We start from the raw sequence: 26,408 nt of genomic DNA, 5'->3' as shown, positions 1-26,408 counted from the left end.
CACTGTCCCTATTTTGCATCAGGATATGCTCATGATTTGGAAGCCAAAAGCAGGAATGGGTACAAACCAGAAGACATGCAAACTTTCGTGTCATCTCTGTTTTGGATCCACTCCTGTTGTTTTTTTTTTTACTTAGCAATACTGATGGATTACTGACCAAATGCTAACCGTGTGAAGGCGGATGCTCAAAAGACAGAATCCGTTTGTTTGGGGTTGTTCTTATGACGGATGAGAAGAAGGACAAAATAAACAGTGACGTCAACACAAACTTACTACTGACACCCTCCCCACTCTGTCATGGGGCCACTACTTGTATCAGCGTGTAACAAAACAGGTTCTGGAGTACTTCCGGTTCCGGCGCTGAGATGCAGGACACGGAGTGAATGAGCTCCGATAACCGCTCACCCTACCAGCGCACCCGCTCAAAGTACAGCGCCAGAAGGGAGACCGGGAGTGGGGAGGAAGGTCCCCTGCATATCAAACGCATTCGGTTCATGGACCGATACCTTCTGAGGAGTGGGAGCCGAAAGAGTACACGACTTACAGGTGTGTGTGAAGGGGCAATGCTCAGCAAGATGGCGGATTCCCGCCCTGCATCACCGGAGACAGCCTCAGTCGCATTGACACAGTTTCCCACGCAACAAGGTGACTCTAATGTAGCACCGGCAATTGATTATAAGACTCTAGCTATTGAGGTCGCCAGACACTTGGCACCCGACATTAGAGAGACACTTTCTAAAACTCTGACGCAATCGCTGCACGAGCTACATGAAGCAGTAGCACAGCATGACTCCCGCTTGGACGAACTCGAGCGCAGGGTGTCCTCGATGGAGGACTTAGCAGCCAAGTCAGAGAGTGATGCCCAGGAGTTGTTTAAACAAAATGGCATACTGAGGGATCGTCTGGAAGATCTGGAGAACAGATCCAGAGGGAACAATCTGAGACTGCTGGGACTGCCAGAAAGTATCAAACCACAGGCCCTCATGGATATATGCGAGCAGGAGTTACAAACAGCTCTGGGACTAGAAGGCAGGTGCAAGTTGGAGAGAGCTCACAGAATCGGCCCAAACCCAGAAATCCGTGGTGCACGTGAGCAACGACTCAAAGAGGCACCCCCAAAACCTCGCCAGGTTATCATGAAATACCTGGATTACTGCGACAAGGGGGCAATCTTGCGGGCCTTTAGGTCCAGAAAAGAACCACTGAAGATCAGGGGTCACTCAGTCCTATTATTCGCTGATTACTCAGCGCTAGTGGCACGGATGAGGAGAGACTTTAGCCAAGTATGTTCAGCTCTGTATAAAAGGCAGATCAGATTTCAACTGCAATACCCAGCCCGCCTGCGGATGACCTTACAAGATGGCGCTACACGTTTCTTCAGAGATCCACTAGAGGCTGAAGGATGGTGTCAACAACTGGGGACTAAGAGCCGAGGCGAGAGCAAGAAATCCAGATCACCTAACCTGGCAGACCGTCAGGACTCACAAGTGAACCTGGAGGAGGAACCGCCGGCGAGTCAAGATCCTAGGGTTCGGGAGAGAGACTCTCATACAGAAGACCAATGCTCACCGGGCCATAGGAGAGCACACTTCAAGAACAGATGACTGCAACAACTCAATACATTATTGAGTCTTGAGTATCCTTTATTTTATAGTATGCTACCCCAGTTAAAGTAAAAATAGTTCAGATAGTTGTGCATCAGAACTGTATATGCTAACTACATGCCATTGTATGGGTTAATGTTTTATTTTATATTATACCACCCCAGTTTAAGCAATAACAGTTTGGATAGTTATGCACCAATACTGTTAATGCTTACAGGAGGCCATTGCATGGGTCAATGTGTTATGTTCAAGGGGAGGTTGCTGGTATATCAGATATTGTGGAGGCAATGCCACACTAACCTGATAGAGCCAAAGCAAACAAGTGGTGGGTGAAGTTTTGCATCTCAGAAAAAAGGAAGTCGGTAAAGAGTGTGAATTCAGGGGAGAAGGACGGTTTAAATACTACTGTTTATAAGGGGACGAAAGAGGGGGGGAGGGAGTTATAATTTGACGGAGGGGTATCACAGCCTATCTTAACATATAGTCTCGCGGACAGATTCCACCAGTACCTTAAAGGGACACTGACAGGCCAAATCAGCATATATAGTTAGATATATGACATTGCAGGTCTTATACAGTCTTTTAAAGCATATAAGTATCCCCCCTGTCCACCTTATAAAGAGCGAAATATAAAGTTTTATAACCTGCTTGTCCGGTCACCAATCTGCCCAAGGGGCGGCGTTTCATGTGAAAATGCGCCCAGCCAGCCTTCCCAACTGCCGTTCTGAAGCCCCGCCCAGCTCATCAATATTCACTTCGCTGGGCGGCGGCTAGAACTCTCCCCAGTCCCGATCCTGCGCATGGGCAATTCAATTGTCCGGGCATCGTTCATGCCCAATCTTCTGCGCCTGCGCCCCGCCGTGGTTAGATCGCGCCTGCGTACACACACAGCCTGCCTGCGTCTTCGAGGCAGCTGCAGCCTCAGCCATGCACTGTTCAGAGCAGCGCTTCAGAGCGCTGCTCACTCGCATCGTCAAAGGGGTTAATTATAGACAATTGAATTGCCCATGCGCAGGTTTGGGACTGGGGAGAGTTCTAGCCGCCGCCCAGCGAAGTGAATATTGATGAGCTGGGCGGGGCTTCAGAACGGCAGTTGGGAAGGCTGGCTGGGCGCATTTTCACATGAAACGCCGCCCCTTGGGCAGATTGGTGACCGGACAAGCAGGTTATAAAACTTTATATTTCGCTCTTTATAAGACTGTATAAGACCTGCAATGTCATATATCTAACTATATATGCTGATTTGGCCTGTCAGTGTCCCTTTAAGGGGCATTGTGAATAGGATGTCATAATGAAAGTGGTGTCATGGAATGTCAAAGGTTTGCGATCACCGCAGAAACGATGGATGGTGCTAAGACATCTCAAAAAGCCGAGCCCTGATATAGCACTATTGCAAGAAACGCACATGGAAGCAGGGGATTTTGAGCATATGGAAAAATTGTGGGTGGGAAAGGCTGTAGGATCCCCAGCAATCCAGAAGAAGGCGGGAGTCCTGATCCTGCTCAACAAACAGTTAAATTGTCAGGTGTTGCGTCATACAGCTGATAAACAAGGGAGGTGGGTCAGCGCCCTACTTCAGGTACAAGAGAGCCAATATAGTGTTTATAGCATTTACGTCCCGAATTCCAGCAATACCCAATTTTTTTGCGGAGTTAGAACAAACCCTCCTACAAGATGATTGCCCTAACAAAAACATAGGGGGAGATTTCAACTCAGTGGTAAGGGCCTCAGAGGATAGGAAAAGGGAAGGGAGTGGATTGGGGGGGAATAGAGCGCAGGATAGAACCATGGAACAACTAATGGATGGGGTGGGTTTGATAGACCCGTGGCGCAGTCTACACCCAGATGAGAGGAGTTACACATTCTACTCCCATGCAAGGGATTCCTGGTCACGTATAGATTACATCTTAATACACCACTCCTTGCAGGGCAGAGTGGAGTCGGCGACCATAGGAGACATGGTCATATCTGACCATGCGCCGGTGGAGCTGATTCTGCGGGACACCTACCTCAAGGGCTCAGACTATCTGTGGCGGTTTACATCACATATGATCTCAAACGAGGACTTTGTGAATAAAGTAGTGAGCTGGTGGGAGGAATATCAGGATACCAATAAGGAACATATGGGAGAGCCGGAACTGTTCTGGACAGCTTCCAAAGCCGTAATGAGAGGGAGGATAATAAACTATGTATTTGGAATTAAGAAAAAGGTTTCAGCACGGTAGGAGCAGGCAAGTAACAAGGTTAGACGGGCGTACATGGCCTTCTCAAAGGACCCCACAGGGGAAAATAGGCGAGGGTGGACTGAGGCACGCCAGGAATTTGACCAGTTTACAAGAGAAAAGGAGTCTCTGATATTCACATCTTATGAGGTGACCTTATACAAAACAGGGAATAAAGCTGGGTGACTGCTGGCTAACTTGGCCAGGGGTAGGAGGCAACCTCAGTTCATCTCCAGTCTTAAAAACAAGAATCATGATGTGGTCCATGATCCAGCTGATATAAATAACATTGTGGGGGAATACTATGAGGTTCTCTACAGACGAGGCACCAGCCAATTTAACTGACACGCTTCTTGACAAAGTATGCTTACCGCAGCTTACTCAAGAACAGGTATCACGCTTAAACACGGATATTACGGATGAGGAACTTCAATCAGTGATCAAGCGATTTGGAAACTCAAAAGCCCCGGGGCCATATGGTCTAACAGGGGAGTATTATAAAATATTGCGGACACAGATATCTCCTACATTAGTGCGACTATATAATGAGGTGTTAAAGGGGAAGGCCAGACCTGACAAGGAAAATGTTTCCTACTTTAAACTATTACCCAAACCGGGGAAAGACCCGCAGTTTCCAGGGTCATACAGACCCATATCGCTTATCAATGTAGACACTAAAATCCTGTCTAAGTTGATGGCGGACCGTCTAGCAGTCCTGATGCCCACCCTTATAGCCCCGGAACAAGTAGGGTTTGTGCAGGGACGGTCGGCTGTGACAAACATTAGAACCGTTCTAGCTGTACTGGACAGGGTCCATAATGAACCGAGGGAAGGAGAGACTCCAGCCATGCTCACACTGGACGCCGAGAAGGCATTCGACAATGTCAGGTGGGCATGGTTGGACGCGGTCCTAGATAAGATGGGATTCTGTGGACCCTTCCGGGTGTTTCTGTCCCAGTTGTATAGTAAACGATGTGGAGAGAGAGAAGTAACAGAGTTGTGGCACTCACCGGGATGTAAGTAGGTATCTTTATTCAAGCTTCCTTAGAAGTCGACACATGAGGGATCCAAGGGCGGACACAATGTTGTAAGACACTCAAGGAACATCAAGAGAAATTCGAAAATCTACGAGAAGGAGACGCCAAGTTACTTGGCGACAGTAGAGGATGATGAACTGGACAAACATGTACCCACTAAAAATATAGTTATCAATCTTACGGGCTCTGAACTGCCCCCTGGCTGTATCCCACTCCTCAACCGAGGGCTGGGATACAGCTTACCTGGACAGTTCAACCTAGTAGATTTTGAGATTGACTTATTTCTGTCTGTTCGTAAGTTGTACCTCAAAAAGCTGTTTGCTGAGACCCCTCTCCGGTGTCACGATTTCCACCTGTCGGGCAGATTTAATGAGGAGGAGATTGCTTGTATTCACTTCTTGTCTAATACTGAACCAGAGGAGCCTGCAGTCACCATGGGTTACATGAACAAGTACACAGGGGGCGTCGGGTCCACCTTCCTTCCTCCCATGCCGGCCGGCTCGGCTATAGACCTTTTCCACAAACGAGTATTAAGAGAAATTCGTGCGCTGGTGTATCCCGCAGCACCTTCTAATCTAACGATAGAAGAATCTTGCGCTCTTTTGTGGTTGAGTAAACAGACTAGTATGGTCATCAAGCCGGCCGACAAGGGAGGGAATGTGGTCCTAATGCCCAGGGAGTACTATTTGGAGGAGGCACACAGGCAATTGGGAGACCGCACGGTGTATTCTAAGCTTAGGGGGGACCCCATACCTGATGTATCCTCTAAGCTGTTCACCTTAATCAACCATTATGTGTTTAACAGATTTTTATCAAAAAATATGAAAGAACGACTTATTCCGGCCTTCCCCAAAATCCCTACATGGTACTTCGTACCCAAGATCCATAAATCACTGACCCGACCCCCGGGCCGTCCCATCATAGCGGGGATCGGTTCAGTGACTGAGCCTCTGTCTGGTTATATTGACTGGCTTCTCAGGCCCTTGTTAAGTAGTACTCCAAAGTATCTTAAGGATACGGGTGACTTTCTTCGGGCACTCAGCAACTTTGAGTGGCAGGAGGATTTTCACCTTGTCTCCTTAGACGTCGAAAGTCTATATACTCGTATTCCACACGACTTAGGACTTCGGGCAGTCAATACGGTCTTGAGTAAAACTGACAACTGCAATATTTATCGATTTTATCCACGAAGCATTGGACCTTGTTCTTAGTAACAATGTCTTCCAATTTGATGGACTCTGGTACCGCCAGGTACTAGGTACTGCAATGGGCACTCCCGTCTCGTGCACATTTGCCAACCTGTACCTGGCGGTATTTGAAGAAACCTACATCTTTTCGACGGATAACCCCTTTCTGTGCCATATTCACCTGTTTCTGAGGTATGTGGACGATATTTTTCTGGTCTGGTGGGGGATCGAGGGGTCATGCCATGCATTTTTCGATCATTTAAATGCACACAACCAGATGAACATGAAATTCACCATCAATTTTGGTGGTGAGTCTCTAGACTTTTTGGATGTGCATGTCACTATAAGGGATGGTACACTACACACCAGTGGCTATCGTAAGCCTACGGCGACCAACTCCCTCCTCCACCAGACCAGTTTCCATCCACCCTCAGTCAAACGTGCTGTCCCATATGGACAGTTCGTCCGATTACGCAGAATAAATGACACTGATGAAAGCTTTTTTAGGCAGGCCAGAGAGCTTAGTGCTAGGCTTCTGGATAGGGGCTATCCGTCGAATGGCGTTTCAGCAGCTCTTCGTAAGGCCGCCAAATTGAATCGTACCTCTCTGCTTATAGAGAGAGGAATTAATTCCAAACCATCACGCTTCGCCTTCTCCTTTCAATATAGTCCTGCCGCGGAGACAGTTAAACAGGTGATAAACCAGAACTGGGACCTACTGAAAGGGGATTCCTCTCTCAGCAGCCTCACTAATGAAAAACCGTTGATCGCATTTAGGAAGTGCCCCACACTCAAAGACAAACTCGTCAGGAGTGCATTCTCTACTCCTAAGGGCGAGACCTGGCTTGGGAAGCCTAAGGGCAATTTTAAATGGGGTCACTGTTCATTTTGTACACTCAATGTTTGCAACAAATATCTACTTATAGGGGGAATACCACATACTGTGCGGGAATTCATCAACTGCCGCACATCCTATGTGGTATATGTGTTTTTTTGTCCCTGCAAACGTTTTTATATAGGTAAAACTATCCGCCCCCTCTTTGAGCGCATCCGTGAGCATGTCGGCTCCATACGGACAGGTAAAGGTAGCCCACGCCTCATTGACCACATCCGCACTGCCCACGATGCTTATCCGCGTTGCCTCTCCTTTGCGGGGGTGGAGCATGTCCGCCCCATCCCCCGCGGGGGTGACCGGCATCGCCTACTCCTGCAGAGGAAGGCAAGGTGGATAATGCAAACGGGCGCAATGGGTGCGGCAGGCATGAATGATAGGAACGACATGTCCGTGTTTTTATAAACCGTATGCGTTCAGGATAGTTGGGCATTTGTTTGCAGGATGCAACCCCTTGAGATTTTGTGATTTCCTGCTTTTGCTTTTGTTTTCTGTTCTGCATTTGCTATTCTCTGCGCTGAAATGACGCGGCCTCTCAATTTATTTGAACTCTAAAGAACCACATACATCTGATTTTGTATTGCAGTGCTTGAAAAAAATCCCCCCCCGTCATTTATGCATGATCTTACATCAATATTTCGCCTGTTATGGGCACTAGCAAGCGATCTGCATTCGTTTTTGTGCTCATGGCTTTATGTGCTTACATTTATATTTGTTCCTGCTGCTCGCATGTTTTTAATATATGTCATTTATCCTAGGGCGCACAGCTGTGGCTGACGGCGCCGGCCGTCCCCTGTCCGCCTGTATAAAGCGCAAACCTGCGTCATGACGTATACAGCGGCCTGAGGAAGCGCGAAACGGCCGTCGCCGCTTGCAACATTGTGTCCGCCCCTGGATCCCTCATGTGTCGACTTCTAAGGAAGCTTGAATAAAGATACCTACTTACATCTCAGTGAGTGCCGCAACTCTGTTACTTCTCTCTCTCCACATCGTGAACTACAGTCTGGCATTCTCTGTTGCTGAGCACCGCATAGTGGATTTCTTTCATACCGCATCTACGTTGATTCAAATACTGAATAGCGGCTATACCAGTGGAAGCAGTGCCGCCGTGTTTCTCTCTCTCTCCGTGCATGTTCCAGTTGTATAGTAATCCTAGGGCGTGGGTGTATACCTCGGGCTTCCTCTCCAGACCTTTTCCACTCCAGAAAGGCACTTGACAGGGGTGCCCGCTGTCACCCCTTCTTTTCAATCTGGCACTGGAACCCTTGGCGAGGAGTCTGAACCAATTGGAGATATTTGAGGGGATTAGGATAGGAAATAGACAGGTTAAAACTGCATTATTCGCGGATGACATAGTCCTCTTCCTAGCTGATCCACAGAGGCACATTGGGAAGATCTTTGAAATGTTAGAGGATTTCGGGTCATACTCAGGGTAGAAAGTAAATACCTCCAAGTGTGAACTTCTGACTCTATTCTCAGACAAACGGAAGGCCATGCATTTACCACCTCATCTTTCGGTAACGCTAGTGAAATCCCACATAACATACTTGGGTATTAAGATCGGTAAACCTCCACACTCCCTATATCAACTTAACTACCCTCCTCTGATAGCCAAAATACTATCTGACCTATCCAGATGGAAAAACCTACCACTCTCCTTGACAGGGAGATGCCATCTAATCAAAATGATGGAGATGTCCAGGCTCTTATACCCGCTTCAGACAATACCAGTACTCATCCGACATGCAGACATTACACTACTAGAAAGGGGGTTCACTGGATTCATCTGGAAGGGGAAGAGGCCGAGAATAGCGCTAGAGAAACTAAAACTGTGAAAAGAACACGGGGGGTTAAATTTCCCAGAGATCCGAGGATACAACCTGACATGCATGAGCAGACATATCCTAGATTGGATAAATAAGACGTCATATCACTCGAATTTGCACTTGGAAGGGCAACTGGCTGCACCTTGGGATCTGGTAGCACTGCTACATACTAGCTTACCCAAACTCCTGCCCTCAATAAAAAGATCCTTAATATTGAGGGACACAATATTGACATGGAAAATCATGAGGAAACAATTCCAATTATCATATCAATTCTCCAAATACTTCCCACTTTCGCATAATCCTGGGTTTGAACCGGGAACAAATAGCAAGCTATTCCAGCCCTGGGTCTTAAAAGGGATTAGGAAAATGGGAGATCTATTCAAGGAAGGGGAAAACGGTTGGGCCACACTACAGGAAATGGAGGAAAAATGGGATTTGCAGGGACCAAATTACTTACCATATTTGCAAATGAGAGATTATAGCAGGAATCTTGTTAAAGATCTCTCACGGGAGTGGAAGACAAATGACTTCGACACAATACTGAGTCTTAAAACCAGACCTACAATTACGCTATTATATCAACTGCTGAGGGACAGATGGAGATCCAAAGATCGTACGAAAATATTCAACAAATGGGGACAGATACTGGAGATAAAAGAGATTTCCAAATGTACCTACTCTGGTATAACATCTCTATTCAGGACAACAGTTAATGAGAAGTGGCGAGAAACCCATATCAAAATATTGCATCATTCAATTTACGGTTTCAACTTCCCAGGCAGAGCTGGGGATTCAGAACGCTTGATAGCAAGTCCCCGATGCAAGACACCTCGGACTGATCTGTTTCATGGCCTGTGGAGTTGCCACAAGCTGGAAGGGTTCTGGAAAAAAGTGGGCCAGATCCTTAGACGGATAAGCAAGTTTCAGGGACATGTTACGCCAAACATGGTAATATTGCATGTTGCTATAGAATCAGGGAGTACAGATGTGGAAGGGGAACCCGAAAAAGTTTTATCACAAGCGGGACATAGGCTATTGATGGTAGCCAAAAGCTGTCTGCTCAAAATGTGGCTTAAACCTGAGGTCCCTACTAACGACATGATACTCACCCAACTACGCCATACATTCCACCTAGAGTGGCTAGATGCACTTAGTAAGAAAGAAGTCTTGGGTAAAAAGTTATATCAAGTGTGGAGGAATTTCATGTTGGAGTATATCCCTGAGTCAGATTATCTAAGGATAATGACCCCTTTTAAACTAACAACATGGTACATAATTGAGGACCTTAAAGACAGGTTGGGGAAACTAAAAGTATGTGAAGGAAGAGATAGGCATTAGTAGCACTATATTAGAAGAAATATACTGCGAGATAGGGTGGAAAGATAGACTGTGATAGTTTGGTGATGTGAATCTAGGGAATGGTAGGGGGGGGGGGTGATTAAAAGTTATGCATATTTGCTGTTTTGTATATCAATGTAAACAACAATGACTCTTTTGTTATGCTGTTCTTTATTTGGCATTTAAAATTTTCAATAAAGAAATAAAAAAACAAAAAAAAACAGGTTCTGTAGAAATCTATGTGGAATCAGCTGAAGACGGTGTAAAAGGAGTGAGCTCTTTTACTCTATAGTAGGATCTTGGGCCGCTGCATGGTTCTTTATACCCGACACTGAGATTGACCTATAAGGTTAAGTTCACACTTGAGTTATTTGGTCAGGTTGGGCCCCGTAACCGACTAAATAAGTGAAGTGTGAAGCGATTCTAAGAGTGATGCCTGTCAACTGCCGGTCATACAGACGCAAAATAACTATTTCAGTGGATTACCTATGCATGTTTCTGCTATGCACAGTGTTCTTCGCCAATATACAGGCTATCTGCAGCCGGGAAATAGCCGTTTTTAACGTTATTGGTCACAAATAAATTCGGATCAAATCAAATCTTTTTGGAAGATTCGGCGAACCGTCCGAATCGAATTTTTGAAAAGTTCGCTCATCTCTAGTTTTCACAGATCGGTATGATTTGATGTGTGTTTGGTCCGCACTACGGACTGAATTCATGAATGTCTCTGTGGTTTTTCCATTTACTTACTGTCAGTGGAAAAACAAGGCTGTGTGAATAAACACATTCAAATCAATGGATGCGTGTGCGGTCCATTATTCACTGATGTGTTAAAGAGGCCTAACACCTTATGCAACAATCACATCCACACTGCGTAAGAAAACCACAGTTTAAATGTATCTGTAATGCAGATACCCATCCATGGATTCCAACCTTTGCAATGGAGATGGTAAAATCCACAGCTATTCCCACAGCAAAAACTGCAGGTGAAAATTCCACTGAATTTTCCTTCACGAGTGCATATATCCTTTAATTTAATTCAAATAGCCTAGTTGCCTAGACTAGTAAACTCCCGTTTCTGGTCGGTATAAAACTTAACATTTATTTCATTTTATTTATTAGAAAAATAACATAACGGGAGAACAAAGAATAGTTTAAAATTCTAGGTGTGGTAGGGCACTAGTGGCTGGGATAGGGGTTACTTCACCCATATAATCAACCCCATAGCATCCGTTTGTCCCACTTTTTCCTTTTTGTCAGCAATAGTTTTACTTTGTTTGCCTAGGTGAGCATAATGCTAAAAATGCACTTATTCATTCACCCTAAGTCTCTGGAATGTCCAGTGATTTTCCTTTTGTGCAATTCTCAGCCACTGGTGTTCAGGCACGATCGAGTCTGCAGTTACTCCGTGCTGTAACACTTGGTCCTACCTACTCCTAATCTAAAAACTAGCACAAGAGCTCCCCCAACATGTTTCACCACTGGATGTGGCTTCTTCAGGGGATGGAGCTACTATCGACCTGATAGTTGATAGTAGCTCCATCCCCTGAAGAAGCCACATCCAGTGGTGAAACATGTTGGGGGAGCTCTTGTGCTAGTTTTTAGATTGGGAGTAGGTAGGACCAAGTGTTACAGCACGGAGTAACTGCAGACTCGATCGTGCCTGAACACCAGTGGCTGAGAATTGCACAAAAGGAAAATCACTAGACATTCCAGAGACTTAGGGTGAATGAATAAGTGCATTTTTAGCATTATGCTCACCTAGGCAAACAAAGTAAAACTATTGCTGACAAAAAGGAAAAAGTGGGACAAACGGATGCTATGGGGTTGATTATATGGGTGAAGTAACCCCTATCCCAGCCACTAGTGCCCTACCACACCTAGAATTTTAAACTATTCTTTGTTCTCCCGTTATGTTATTTTTCTAATAAATAAAATGAAATAAATGTTAAGTTTTATATCGACCAGAAACGGGAGTTTACTAGTCTAGGCAACTAGGCTATTTGAATTAAATTATAAGTTGAGTATCCCGGGTCTAAAGGGTCTTTGAAAATCATATATCCTTTAGCCCCTTTCACGTAACGATACGGATTTTGTCCGGATCTGTTGAGGGAAAAAACGATAATGAACCGAGGGAAGGAGAGACTCCAGCCATGCTCACACTGGACGCCGAGAAGGCATTCGACAATGTCAGGTGGGCATGGTTGGACGTGGTCCTAGATAAGATGGGATTCTGTGGACGCAAGTTTAGTCAGTTTTGCACACACCCAATTCAATTCACGCATTGCACCTGTATGCAAAACACTCGTGTCAAAGGGGCCTTAAGGTGCCTTCACATATAGTTTTTTCTGGTGTTTTTCTGCACTTTTGTGCAGATGTTAGCTAAAGGTCTATGGGAAATATGAAATGTAAGACACACAAGCGTTTTTCTTGTTCCTGGTGACAGAGACATCTGATCCTGTTTTTGGTACTAAATATGCAAATCCTGTATATACAGGTGAAACTCCAAAAATTTGAATATTGTGCAAAGTTCATTTATTTCAGTAAGGCTACTTTCACACTAGCGTTCGGGGTTCCGCTTGTGAGCTCCGTTTGAAGGCTCTCACAAGCGGCCCCGAACGGATCCGTAGACCCCCAATGCATTCTGAGTGGATGCGGATCCGCTCAGAATGCCTCAGGATGGCTCCGCTTGCCCTCCATTCCGCTCAGCAGGCGGACACCCGATTGCAGCTTGCAGCGTTCGGGTGTCCGCCTGGCCGTGCGGAGACAAACGGATCCGTCCAGACTTACAATGTAAGTCAATGGGGACGGATCCGTTTGAAGCTGACACAATATGGTGTAAATTCAAACGGATCCGTCCCCCATTGACTTTCAATGTAAAGTCTGGACGGATCCATCTGACTAACTTTCACACTTAGAATTTTTTCTGAACTATAATGCAGACGGATCCGTTCTGAACAGATCCCAACGTCTGCATTATAGGAGCGGATCCGTCTGTGCAGACACCAGACGGATCCGCTCTGAACGCAAGTGTGAAAGTAGCCTAATGCAACTTAAAAGGTGAAACTAACATATGAGATAGACTCATTACATGCAAAGCGAGATATTTCAAGCCTTTATTTGTTATAATTTGGATGATTATGGCTTATTGCTTATGAAACCCCAAATTCACAATCTCAGGTACCCTTTGCTCAGGGGGTATGGAATAATTAGCTGACTAGAGTGTGACACTTTGAGCCTAGAATATTGAACCTTTTCACAAAACTCTAATTTTAAGCTGCATTAATGCAATTCCTTTTAAGTTGCATTACTGAAATAAATGGACTTTTGCACGATATTCTAATTTTTCGAGTTTCACCTGTATAGGTGTTGTGGTAAGGTGTACAGTAAGGTGCTGGAAGGGGTGTATATTTCACCCAGAAGTCTCAAAATCCATAACGCAATTCTGCTTTTACCAGTAAACGAATAGCAAACAAATTTCATAACCGAAATTCGCTCATCTCTAATGTTAATAAATAACCAAGCAGGGCAATATACCAAAGGGCAAGTCGAAAAATCATTGGCTAACTTACAGCTATTACAGGGAATGTAGTAGTAGCTGTAAAAATACCTGTAACAGATTATCATATACGAAAGACGTGAAGAATGTCCAACTCACCTGCATCAATCTCCAAAGCCAAAGGTAGGTCTTTTTTATTATTTCATGTGATACGTTATACACAGTGAGTAGCACTGCAGAGAAATCCAGTCTGACAGCACTGATGTCTACTGTGATTGAAATCTAAAATCTGTCCTGCAGTTGGTGACTTGGTTATTTCCACCATGCAGATCTATCATACATACACTATTATTGTATTGTCTGTGATTTATTATTACAGCTAGATGTCCCTTTAAACCAGATCACCCATTCTTATTTCCACCCAGGTCATTCTGAATGGGTCGTCTTAAATGGGGTTCTCTGGGCTTTTAATATTGATGACCTATCCTCAGGATAGGTAATCAATACCAGATAGGCGGGGGTCCGACACCCAGCACCACTGCTGGTCAGCTGTTTGAAGGGAAGGAGTGTGCAGTGCAAACATGCCGTTTCCGTTCTCTCCTCCTGCTCGCCATAGACATAGCAGCAAGAGGAGGGAACGGAGACATAACTCGTGCGTGCCTTCCCTTCATACAACTGATCGCAGGGGTGCTGGGTGTCGGACCCCTGTCAATCAAATATTCATTACCTATCCGGATTGTCTGACAAATGCATTGAAATACCGGATATGTCTCTCCGGTGTCATCTGGAAAAATATTTTTTTGCATTTTTAAAGGTCTGCGCATGCGCGGACCGGAAGAACGGATCCGTCAATGCAGCAATTTTAATGCTGGATCCGGCACTAATACATTTCAATGGAAATTAATGCCGGATCCGGCATTCCTTCAAGTGTTCAGGATTTTTGGCCGGAGAGAAAAATACATCATGTATTTTCTCGGGCCAAAAAACATAAGAGGGACTGAACTGATGCATCCTGAACGGAATGCTCTCCATTTAGAATGCATTAGGATAAAACTGATCAGTTTTTTCTGGTATTGTGACCTTGTGACGGAACTCAATACCAGAAAAGAAAAACACTAGTGTGAAAGTACCCTTATCCAAGCGATTCTGAGATTGCCTTCTCGTGACATATTGTACTTCACGATAGTGGAAAATTTCAGTCAAAATATTTCATTTTTATTTATCACAAAATTTGAAAAATTTGCAACTTTCCAAATTTCAATTTCTCTACTTTTAAAACAGATAGTGATACCTCCTAAAATATTTATTACTTAACATTCCCCATATGTCTACTTTATGTTTGGATCATTTTGTGAATGCCATTTTATTTTTTGGAGCGTTGGAAGGCTTAGAATTTTAGAAAATTTCCAAAACCAACTTTTTAAGGACCAGTTCAGGTCTGAAGTCACTTTGTGGGGCTTACATAATAGAAACCACCCATAAATGACCCCATTTTATAAACTACACCCTTCAAGGTATTTAAAATTAATTTTTACAAACTTTGTTAACCATTTAGTAGTTCCACAAGAATTAAAGGAAAATGTAGATGAAATTTCAGAATTTCACCTTTCTGCCAGATTTTCAATTTTTCCTGTAACACAACCAATCAAAACTCAATGTTTATTACCCTGATTCTGCAGTTTAGGCTACATGCACATGAACGTTGTTTGTTTCCGTGTCCGTTCCGTTTTTTTTGCAGATAGGATGTGGACCCATTCATTCCAATGGCTCCGCAAAAAACGTGGACAGCACACATGATTATATAGTGTCTCCATTTTCTGAAACTCCATATTTTTTTTTTTTTGGGGGGGGGGTGAGGTGACGATTTGAGTGGTACTATTTTGAGGTGCATATGTCTATTTGATCACTTGGTATTACACTTTTTGTGATTTAAGGTGAGAAAAAATGGCTTTTTTTGCACATTTTTTTTTTTTACGGTTTTCATCTGAGGGGTAAGGTCATGTGATATTTTTATACAGCAGGTCATTACAGATGTGGCAATACGTAATATGTATACATTTTTTAATTTACGTTTTACACAATAAAAGCATTTAAAAAAAATATATATCATGTTTTAGTGTCTCCATATTTTTTTATTTTTTTGGGCGATTGTCTTATGTAGGGGCTCATTTTTTGCGGGATGAGGTGATGGTTTGATTGGTAGTATTTTGGGGTACATACAACTAATTGATCACTTGTTATTACATTTTTTGTGATGTAAGGTGACAAAAAATGTTTGTTTTAGCATAGTTTTTTTTTGTTTGTTTTTTACGGCATTCAGGTGACGGGGTGGATCATGTGATATTTTTATATAGCCGGTCGCTACAGATGTGGCAATACCGAATATGTCTGTTTTTTACAATTTTATGTGTTTTGGGAAAGGTGCTTTTTTTTTTTTTTTACTTTGAAACTTTCTTTATTTTTTTTATATGAAAAACACTTTTTTTTTTGTCCCACTCTGTATTGTAATGCATTGGTTGTCAGCTTTTATGCTGACAGCCTCCCTGTGAGAACCAGCCTAAGGCCTCCTGCACACGAATGTGTGCGCCCGTTGCCATATTGCGGACCGCATTTGCGGATCCGCAATACACGGGTTCCGTTCCGTGGGCATTCCGCATCACGGATGCGGACCCATTCACTTCAATGGGTCCGCAAATCCGGAGATGTGGAATGGTGTGGGACGGAAACACAGAATGGAACCTTTACGGGAGCACTACAGAGTGCTTCCGTGGGGTTTTGTCCCGTACTTCAGTTCCGCAACATGTCCTATCTTTTTGCTGGACGGCCGGATTGCGGACCCATTAAAGTGAATGGGTCCGCAATCCGCTGCAGCTGACCCACGGACGGTGTACGTGCATTGCGGCCCGCAATTTGCGGGCCGCAGCACGACCACAGGGCGCACAGGTTCGTGTGCAGGAGGCCTAAGGGCCTGGATCTCACAGGCTTCCGTAGAAGGCAAGCCCAATGCCTATGAAAGGCATCAGGCTGCCTTCTCTGCCATCAAGTCCCCATCACTGCAGCACGTAACTGTACCCTCTGCAAACCCCCTGCATGTCGCGGTCAGCTTTGACTGAGGCATACAAGGGGTTAATATGCAGCAGGGGCCTGGCTGTCAGTGACTGCCAGGTCTGTGCCGTGCCCCTCCCTCCCCCCAAAAAAACAAACAAAAAAACACCACAATGGGGGTCATTTACTATGACCCCTGCACCATAAACTAGCATACAAGTTGTGAATTTGCAACTTTTTAAATGCCATTGTGCCTAAAATATGGATGCAAATACAGTTTCTACACTGCCCTCTCCACTTTCTTAAAAGGGATGGGGTGGGGCGTGACGTGGACAGAGCGGCAGGTTTGTCATCATTAACGCTAGTTTTCTATGACAGCTAGAAGATGATGTAGATTTCATTTTAGGCCGAGTTCACACGAACGTGTGTGACCCGTGCCCGTGCTGCGGCCCGCAAATTGCGGGCCGCAATGCACGATTGCCGGCCGTGGGTCAGCCGCATCGGATCGCGGACCCATTCACTTTAATGGGTCCGCGATCCGCCCGTTCCGCAAAAAGATAGGACCTGTTCTATCTTTTTGCGGAACGGAAGTACGGGACGCAACCCCACGGAAGCACTCCGTAGTGCTTCCAAGGGGTCCCGTTCCGTGCGGCGAACTGTTCCCGTTCCCGATGCGGAATTCACACGGAACTATGGCCGTGTATTGCGGCCCGCAATTTGCGGGCCGCAATACGGCCACGGGTCACACACGTTCGTGTGAACTTGGCCTTAGACAAACGGACTGATGGCGCATGGGCTTAATGTATGACTAGGTGTGTGCCTCGTTATAAATTAGGTGCATCCTCCTGCAGAGCAGGGGGACAGTAAACCTGCGTAGCACATGCTGGTCTTTGATAAATGACCCACAAAGTAGTCTGGTGCGTGCAACTTTTCTAAGATTATGGCAGAGTCATCCACAGGGTGAGCACCACGTTAATGGATTGTTGCATAAAGCACTGGGGAGACATAATGGCGCAAGTTTACTTACATGTATCTAGAATTTGGCAAAACTTGGATGGCTACTGGTGCATAATAAAAGTATGGCAGAACAACATTTCACATACAAACAATAGAACTGAGAAATGGGGATCATTCTAAATTAAAGTGGTATTATACCTACTATAAATGAAAAAATGATAAATTATTCTTACCGGTAATTGGTTTTTCCAATAGCCTCCACAACGGCACTTACAGGAGGAGGGTGTCTCCACCCCCAGGACAGGAAACTACGCAGGAGCACACAATTTAAAAAGGCCTCCTCCCCTTACCTATTCAATCAATAAGAGAGGACACGGAAGTGATGCAAGAACAAAAAAATTTATTAAACATCAAATTACATCATTTGACAAAACAGAAGAATAAAAAAAGAGGGAAAACTCAGTGCCGTTGTGGAGGCTATTGGAAAAACAATTACCGGTAAGAGTAATTTACCCTTTTCCCTGGCGCCTCCACAACGGCACTTACAGGAGGATTAACAGAGTAATCAGCTCTAGGAGGGGCCACAGCAGAAAGGATTCTATGACCAAAAGACAAATCCTGGTTCTTAAGAATATCCAGCTTGTAATGATTTAAAAAAAGTCATAGGGCTTGCCCACATGGCTGCTCTGCAGATCTGGTCCAGAGAAACTGAAGCTGACTCCGCCCAGGAGGATGATACAGCCCTAGTTAAGTGAGCTCTTATTCTGGCAGGGAGATGAAGATCTCTCTGGACATAGGCTAAGGTAATAACATCCCTGATCCATCTTGCTATGGATGACTTGCTGGCCGCCTGTCCCTTGTTGGACCTTGGTATTGGAGGAAGAGATGATCCGATTGTCTGAAACTCTTTGTGGCATCCAGTTAGGATAACACGCTTCTTCTAACATCCAGGTTGTGGAATTTCGTATCTCTTTCAGTAGTTGGAAATGGACAAAAGGAAGTCATCGATACTTCCTGTTCACAATGAAACCTGGAGACAACCTTGGGAAGGAATGAAGGACAATGCCTGAGAATTATGCGATCGTCCAGGACTGTAAGATATGGAGGCTTGTAGGAAAAAGCCTGGATTTCTCCAATCCTTCCTGCAGTTGCTATTGCTACAAGAAAAACAGTTTTTTTAGGTGACTAGTTTTAAAGGGATCTGATCCAGTGGTTCAAATGGAGGTTCCATCAAGACTGGTGGAATGACGGAACGGATGGTAGGCAACCGTTCCATGTTCTTAAATAAATTTTGGATGTTATAACATTAATGTGGCAATGGCATCATCCGACAAACCTTTATTCTTTAAGGCGAGGCGTTCAGCCGCCTGGCCGTCAGGTTGAGTTGGTATATCTTTGAATGAAAAACTGGACCCTGATGGAGAAGGACGGGGATCGAAGGAAAGGTCCAGAATATTCCCACAGACAGCGGAGCAGTAGGGGGAACCAAGACCTTCTTGGCCAAAATGGAGCAATGAAAATTACTTGAGCCCCTTCCTCCTCCACCTTCATCAGAGTTCTTAGAATCAAGCTGAAGGGAGGGAACGCATAAAGTAGAGTCTTCGGTCATGTCTGGGATAGAGCATCTATCTATAAAGGCTGGTCTTGACGGGAGAGGGAGCAAAACCTCTTGGTCTGTCTGTTGTCCCTTGTGGCGAACAGATCTAGGTCTGGTACTCCCCATTTTTCGCAGATCAAATGATATATCTGATAATTTAGGGATCATTCTCCTTCCTTTGAAGTTTTGCGGCTGAGGAAGTCGGCTATTATATTGTTTTCTCCTTTGACATGGACCGCAGTTAAAGATAAGATTTTTTTCTACCCAAAGAAAAATGTCTCGAGACACTGACCCCAGGGAGCAGCTCCTTGTTCCCCCCTGCTTGTTCAGGTAAGCAACAGCTGTGGTGTTGTCTGATAACACCTTCATGTGTTCTTTTAGATTGGAGGAAGCCTGTAACATGTCTTCTCCCCATCTTCCCTAAACTATCTTTCCCTCTGCATGACCCCCCCCCCCCCCCCCCATTCTGAGCTGCTGGCGTCTGTGGTTATTATCATTTGTCTCTCCTGTCGCCAATGAACCCCCGCCTGCAAGTTCTTCCCCATTCTCCAGCACATCAGGGATTTTTTTACAGTATTGGGAATGTAAACATGCTTTTCTAGAGCGGAATTTGCTCCGTCCCAGAAGGATAAGAGGAAGGCCTGAAGGATCCTTGTGTGACTCTGAGCCCATCTGACCGACAGGATTGCAGCTGTCAGAAGGACCAAGACAGTCATGATATTCTTGATGGAGGAAGTCTTCTGGCTGCAGAAGCGAGAGACCTTTTGAAGTAGATTGTTCCTCTTCTCTATGGGTAAAAAGGACATTAGTAGACGAGAGTCTAAGAGTACTCCCAGGAAGATTTTTCTTCTGTCCGGGGACAGGTCTGACTTCTTGAAGTTTATAATCCACCCCAGGGTGGTAAAGCGTTTCTGAACCAGAGAGAGGTGGGATCGCAGGATTTCTTCTGAGGGCGAAGCTATCAGGAAGTCGTCCAGATATGGTACAATTAGAATCTCCTTCAGATGTAAGTATTTTGTTACTTCTGAGATTATCTTTGAAAATATTCTTGGGGCTGAGGAGAGTCCGAATGGAAGAGCTCTGAACAGAAAATGGGTTAGATGATCTCCTATGAAGACAGCTATTCTCAAATATTTCTGATGACATGGACATATCGGAACATGATGGTAAGCATCCTGGAGATCCATTATTACCATGTAACAATCCTGAGGGAGTAAGTTGATGGTTGTTTTTATAGTCTCCATCTTGAACTTCTTGTAGATGATGGATTTGTTTAGGGATTTAACATTTATTATCAAACGGAAGGATCCGTTTGGTTTTTGTACCAGAAATATTGGAGAATAGAAAACCGCATTGATCTCCTGGGACTGGAAGGAGAACTCTTTTTTTTCTACCAGAGCTGAACCCGGACATACCCTTATTTTCACCCAGGCAGCCCCCTGAGGCTAGCATCGGAGCAGGGCAAGGTCTCTTTTGTTTTCAATAACACACTGCCGGGTGGAAACTTCCACCCAGCAGTGTGTTCGGTGACGTCACCGGCTCTGATGGGCGGGCTTTAGCTCTGCCTTAGCTGTTTTACTGGCTAGGGCAGCGCTAAATCCCGCCCATCAGTGCCGGTGACGTCACCGGGGTTCCTGGCAGCCCCATGGAGAGCCCTGGTACGTCACCGGATCTCCAAAAAATGCCTTTGCCCTGAGCAATTTAGCGCAGGGCAAAGGAGAGCATCGGAGCATGAACTGCTCCGATGCTCATGTCAGGGGGCTGCCTGGGTGAAAATCAACTAAAAAGTTTGATGCCTTTTTTTTGCATAGGCAAGGAGGCTAAGATCTCCTCCCTCGGGGGGCCCACAGCCAAGTGCTCTTCTAACGGATTAAGCCAGACAGATAGTGTTCTGGCTGTGCAGGTAGAAGCGATACTAGGGCGCAGCATAGCCGTATTTGTCTCCCAGGCCATTTTTTATAAACTTTCAGATTTTTTTTGTCCATGGGATCTCGAAAGAGACCCATATCCTCAAACGGGAGAGAGGTTTTCTTAGAAATGCGGGCAACTGGGGCATAAATTTTTGGATTTTGCCTGTTTCTTCCGGGAGAACAAAAGTCTACCCGAGCCGTCAAATGAAGAAGCAGAGTCTGGATCAGATACCAGCTCCCGCTCATCCAGATCAAATGCCAGCTCAGAAGTATGGGATCTCTGAGACGGGGATGGATGTGGGGATTGGGGTGCAATTTTCAAGTCCACTGCCGCATTAACTTCCTCCTTAATCATAGCTCTCATGGAATCAAGGATGGAAGGGGACTCCTCTGTAACCACTTTTTCAGTGTACTTTTGACATAAGGCTTTTTTAGATTGCGATTGCGTTGCATTGTTCAGTTTTTATCGCGCGAGTGCAATGCGTTTTGCGATGGATAAAAAACTGAATGTGGTACCCAGACCCGAACCTCTTCACTGAAGTTCGGGTTTGGGTTCGGTGTTGTATAGATGTTATTATTTTCCCTCATAACATGGTTAATGTGGATTGAGGGGTTAAAAAAATAATAATAAATTAACTCACCTTATCTAATTGATCGCGCAGCTAGCATCGTCTTCTTGCTTATTTTTTCAGGACCTGCAAAAGAACCTTTGACGTAATCATGTGGAGAGCGCGGTGACGTCAGTGCAGGTCCTGCTGAATAAAGATAGAAGATCCTGAATGAAGATAGAAGTGGATGAGGTGAGTTAATTTTTTAACCCCTCAATCGACATTTTAGTAAGCATTCTGTATTAGGAATGCTATTATTTTCCCTTATAACCATGTAATAAGGGAAAATATTACAGTGAATTTACTTTAATGGGGTCCGGGGTTGCTCATCCCTATCATCTCCTAGCAACCATGCGAGAAAGATTTTGTCGCAGCCCCATTCCTTTCTATGGGGCCTGCGTTGTGTGAAAAACGCAGAATATAGAACAGTGTGCAATTTTCATGCAATGCACAAGTGATGCGTGAAAATCACTGCTCATCTGCACAGCCCCATTGAAGTGAATGGGTCCAGATTCAGTGCAGGTGCAATGTGTTCACCTCACGCATTGCACTTGCACGGAAAACTCGGGGGCCTAAGGCTTCTTGCACACGAACGTTGTGCATCCGTTCCGTGCGTTGGGGACTGCAATTTGCGGTCCCCAATGCACGAGCAACGTCCGTGTGGCGGCCGGACCGGATAGAGACTCATTCAACTTGAATGGGTCCGTGAGGCATGGACAGAGACACCATGGAAGCACTCCGTAGATGCGGAGTGCACATGGGCCGGTGCCCGTGTATTGCGGACCCGTCGTATGCGGGCCGCAATACGGACATGGGCACGCAATGTTTGTGTGTAAGAGGCCTTACAGAACTGCCTCTATTGGACTTGCCAAAGCCTACAATATTCAGGGCAGTGTAGGAACCAGCTACATTTATACTCTGCTCAGAAGCCCCAGGCAGATGGGCGTTGCTCAGTCTAAAAGAGGCGGCAGCCCTCAATATAGTATATAGTATGAGGGTAAATGGCTTAGTGGAAAGAGCCCTCGGTAAAGATGCGACAATGTGCATCACAATTGTGGCAAAAAATGTCATTGCACAGTAAACCGACAGTTAGATAAATGTGTCTAAAGATGCACCAAATTTATCATCCAGCCTGAGCCAATGTCTAAGTTTACACCGCCTATTAGACAGAATTAACAAATCATGGGGAAAATCAGGAAAATCAATTCTCGGGCATCACAAGAACAGTAAGGCACATCCCGCCAACAATACTGTGCACTACCACTGCAGACAGGCCATGTGACTAGAACTCCCTGCTGCCAGTGGCGTACCATGCATGGAGGTGCCAGGCACTGTGCTGCTTTCAAGGGGTTGCCCCACTGCAACACAGGATAGCGGATAAGTGGCTGATCACCGGGGGTTTGACGGCTAGGGCCCCCAACAGGTTACAAGAATGGAAGGAGTGTCCCACCGTTTGAATAGAGCGGCAGACGCGCATGCTTGTATGCCGCTTCATTCAGCCCTATGGGATTGCCAGAGATAGCCGAGTACAAGCGCTCAGCTATCTACTGCAGCGATAGTGTGCATGCCTGTCCACCTCTCCATCACACAGGTGAGAACATGGGGGACCATTCTCATGATCTGTGAAGGCCCCAGTGGTTGGACCCCTGTTGATCACTCATCTACTATCTCGTGGATAGGGGATAAGTTGTTGTAATGAGACAACCCCTTTCACTGCTTCTAATATAGTCAGATGAAATACCTACAGTTGCCACTAGGGGACGCTCACTGCATAAAGATCTATGCAGTGTCTATCGTAGCTGTATGAAATCATATGTACTGTGCTCCCCCTAGTGGTGGCTGCAGGTAGCCACTGCTTAACAATTTTCACTGGGATATGTTGCTTACTGAGGAGATTAATCAGTGTATTTATGGCAGTTTTACAGTATAAGTACATAAAAAATATAATATTTAAGGGCTCATGCACACAAATGTATTTTTCACTTCAATGGGTCCCCAAAAGATGTGGACAGCACTCCATGTGCTGTCCACATCCGTATGTCCGTTCTGCGTCCCCGCAAAAAAATAGAACATGTCCTATTCTTGTCCATATTACGAACAAGGACAGGACAGTTCTACTATGGGCCGGACGTTCTGTTCCGCAAAATGAGCCCTAAGATTGAACACTGCATATTTTAGGACTATAATAGTGCTAGGACACAACATTTTTTGGAAAAAAAAAATACTTTTTTTGCCAGCTTTTCTTTTTTCAAAAACCGCTGTGGCCATATGTTATAGTCAACAAGGATCTGTCACAATCATATTGGTGTTTGACCGTGACGCGGTTGCCGTGCAGACTGGTTGCCAAGGGCAATGTGTAGTTTGTGGTTTGCACGTGCACTTCCCCTTTAAGGTGTGCCTCCCTGCTGTTTGGTGAGCAAGGGGTTAATCTTTAGGCTAGTGGGGATTAAGGTGTTTCCTGGGTGTGGCCGCAAGCTTGATATAAACCCGTGGTTTACGGGCTGGGTGCAGTTGTACTACAGCCTTGCTTGGTGTTGGAGCTTTGCTCCTTGCCTGGGTGTTCCAGCCGAGCCCTTGAGGGCCACCTTATGGAACATAAATTGTCCTCCCTTTTGTTCCCTCCTTGTACCTTTACCCTCAATTGTTGTATGTGTGGTGTGAGTTTATGTTCTGGGTGTGTGCAGCATTTGATTGGTTGTTACATGTCTGGGCTGTTGTTGGTCCCTGCATGTATGCTATACGTTACCCTGTATGTTGATACCTCCGAAAGGGGGCTGGTTTCCCGGAGGGGTTAACCATTTGTCTGTATGCAGTGCTGCCCGGGGCTGCCGTGCTCCTTGTGGCATGGGGTCCAGGCAGTATCAGGAGTGCTGGATACCTGGGTGTGTGTGTTTTCTGTACAGTGTCCTGTTTGGTGTGTGGGCACCTGTACTTATGCATGGGTTTCAGTCGTGGTGGTAGCGGCAGGTAAGCGAGTTTTCCTGTGTTCTTACCTGCCGATCCAGATGCTGCTTGTGGTCACTTCCCTTCCACCTGTTACTAGGCAGCTGGAGAGTCTGGTTCATCTGAGTCCCTGAGGAACCGGTTGTCTCCTATTCCTGACCCCTATGCCAGGGACTGTCGGGGGTCAGCAGGATCCAGGTTCCAGTGCATGAGCCCTCCCACCTTCAGGGTTTGGTCAGGAGATCAAGGTCAGGATTAGGGCGGCTGTAGGTTGTGGCCTGCTCTTCATTGTTGTCTGGCCTAGTAACAGTTCAATTATACGGTGGGGTTTCCCCCACTCCCCACCGTGACAGGATCTATATAATTCAGTACAAACAGTGCAGTTTTTTTCTTCACTTTTGGTGCATTTTTTGGGTCAGTGGCCTGTTTTAGACACAATCTGATCTTTTAGCATGGGCGTAACTATAGCTATAGCCATAGCCGCCATGGGGCCCAGAGGTTGAAGGGAGGCAGGGATGGGCAACTTGCGGCACTCCAGCTGTTGTGAAACTACAACTCCCAGCATGCATACTTGCTCTGTTCTTCTCAAAACTGTCATAGAAATAAATGGAGCATGCTGGGAACTGTAGTTTCATAACAGCTGGAGTGCCGCAAGTTTCCTGTAATGTCTCATCAGACACTCGGGTGCAATAACATTGTACCTTTTTGTGGGGAATAACAATCTGGAGTCTTTTTGCCATTATGTAGGTTTCCTGATGTATGGTGCCATTCTGCATAGCTTTAAATCTTGCTACAGTACTTATGCTGCTGTTTTAATTTTCTTACTCTAGGTGGTGGGGCTCCATTTTAATTTGCTATGGGGCCCCATGAATCATAATTACACTTCTACCTTTCAGACGCTTTAAAGGAGTATTCTGGTTAAGGAAAGGGGATAACTATCAGAATGGTGGGGGTCCTACCACTGGAACCCTCACTGATCACCAGATCGGGGGCCCAGTACCTTGTGAAGCCCCCCTGAAATGGACGGAGCAGCTGGTACAGGACTCTGCTCCCTCCGGCACTCCCACAAAGGTGAATGGAGCTGCTCCGCCCATTTCAGGGGGCCTCCGTGGTGTACGGGGTCCCCATTCTCGTGATCAATGCTGGGAGTCCCAGCGGTAGGAACCCCCATGTATCTGATAGTTATCCCCTATCCACATGAAGTAATGTCATTTTCTGTAACCGGAATACCCCTTTAAGTCTGTCCAGACACAATCACACATTATGTGCTATCTCAAAGCCATGCCATAGTCTTAGAAACCAAGTTATCCTCTAACTCAGGGTACTTTCTCACTTGCGGCAGAGGATTCTGGCAGGCAATTCCGTTGCCGAATCCGTCAAAACGCATGCAAACTGATGGCATTTGTAAGAGATCAAATGCATTGAAATACCGGATCCGTCTTTCCGCTGTCATCCGGAAAAACTGATTCCTGCATTTATTTATTTCACTTTTTTTTTTTCCGTCTGCGCATCTGGCATTGTGGTATTTTGAATGCTGGATCTGGCACTAATACATTCCTTTGGGGGGGAAAATGCCGGATCCGGCATTCTGCTAAGTGTTCTGGATTTTTGGCTGGAGATAAAACCGCAGCATGCTGCGGTATTATCTCCGTCCTGATCAGTCAAAAAGACTGAACTGAAGACATCCTGAACGGATTGCTCTCCATTCAGAATGCATTAGGATAAAACAATCAGTTCTTT

The 26,408-nt window shown here is 45.5% G+C and overlaps 1 protein-coding gene across 1 annotated transcript in view; it reads left to right on the top strand.

Annotated features, from left to right (window-relative positions):
* Positions 1 to 13,659: 13,659 nt before the first annotated feature.
* The window catches only part of AADAT (aminoadipate aminotransferase), a 71,611-nt gene continuing 58,862 nt past the window's right edge, over positions 13,660 to 26,408 (top strand). The window contains exon 1 of the mRNA XM_040418664.1: positions 13,660 to 13,791. Within this exon, the coding sequence (XP_040274598.1) occupies positions 13,755 to 13,791 (37 nt within the window). The 5' untranslated portion in view covers positions 13,660 to 13,754. The remainder of the gene's footprint in view (positions 13,792 to 26,408) is intronic.

This window comes from Bufo bufo, chromosome 2, assembly GCF_905171765.1.
Source record: "Bufo bufo chromosome 2, aBufBuf1.1, whole genome shotgun sequence".
NCBI classification, from domain to species: Eukaryota; Metazoa; Chordata; class Amphibia; order Anura; family Bufonidae; genus Bufo; species Bufo bufo.
The sequence above is the reverse complement of the archived record's forward strand: the minus strand, read 5'-3'. Positions and strand labels throughout refer to the sequence as shown.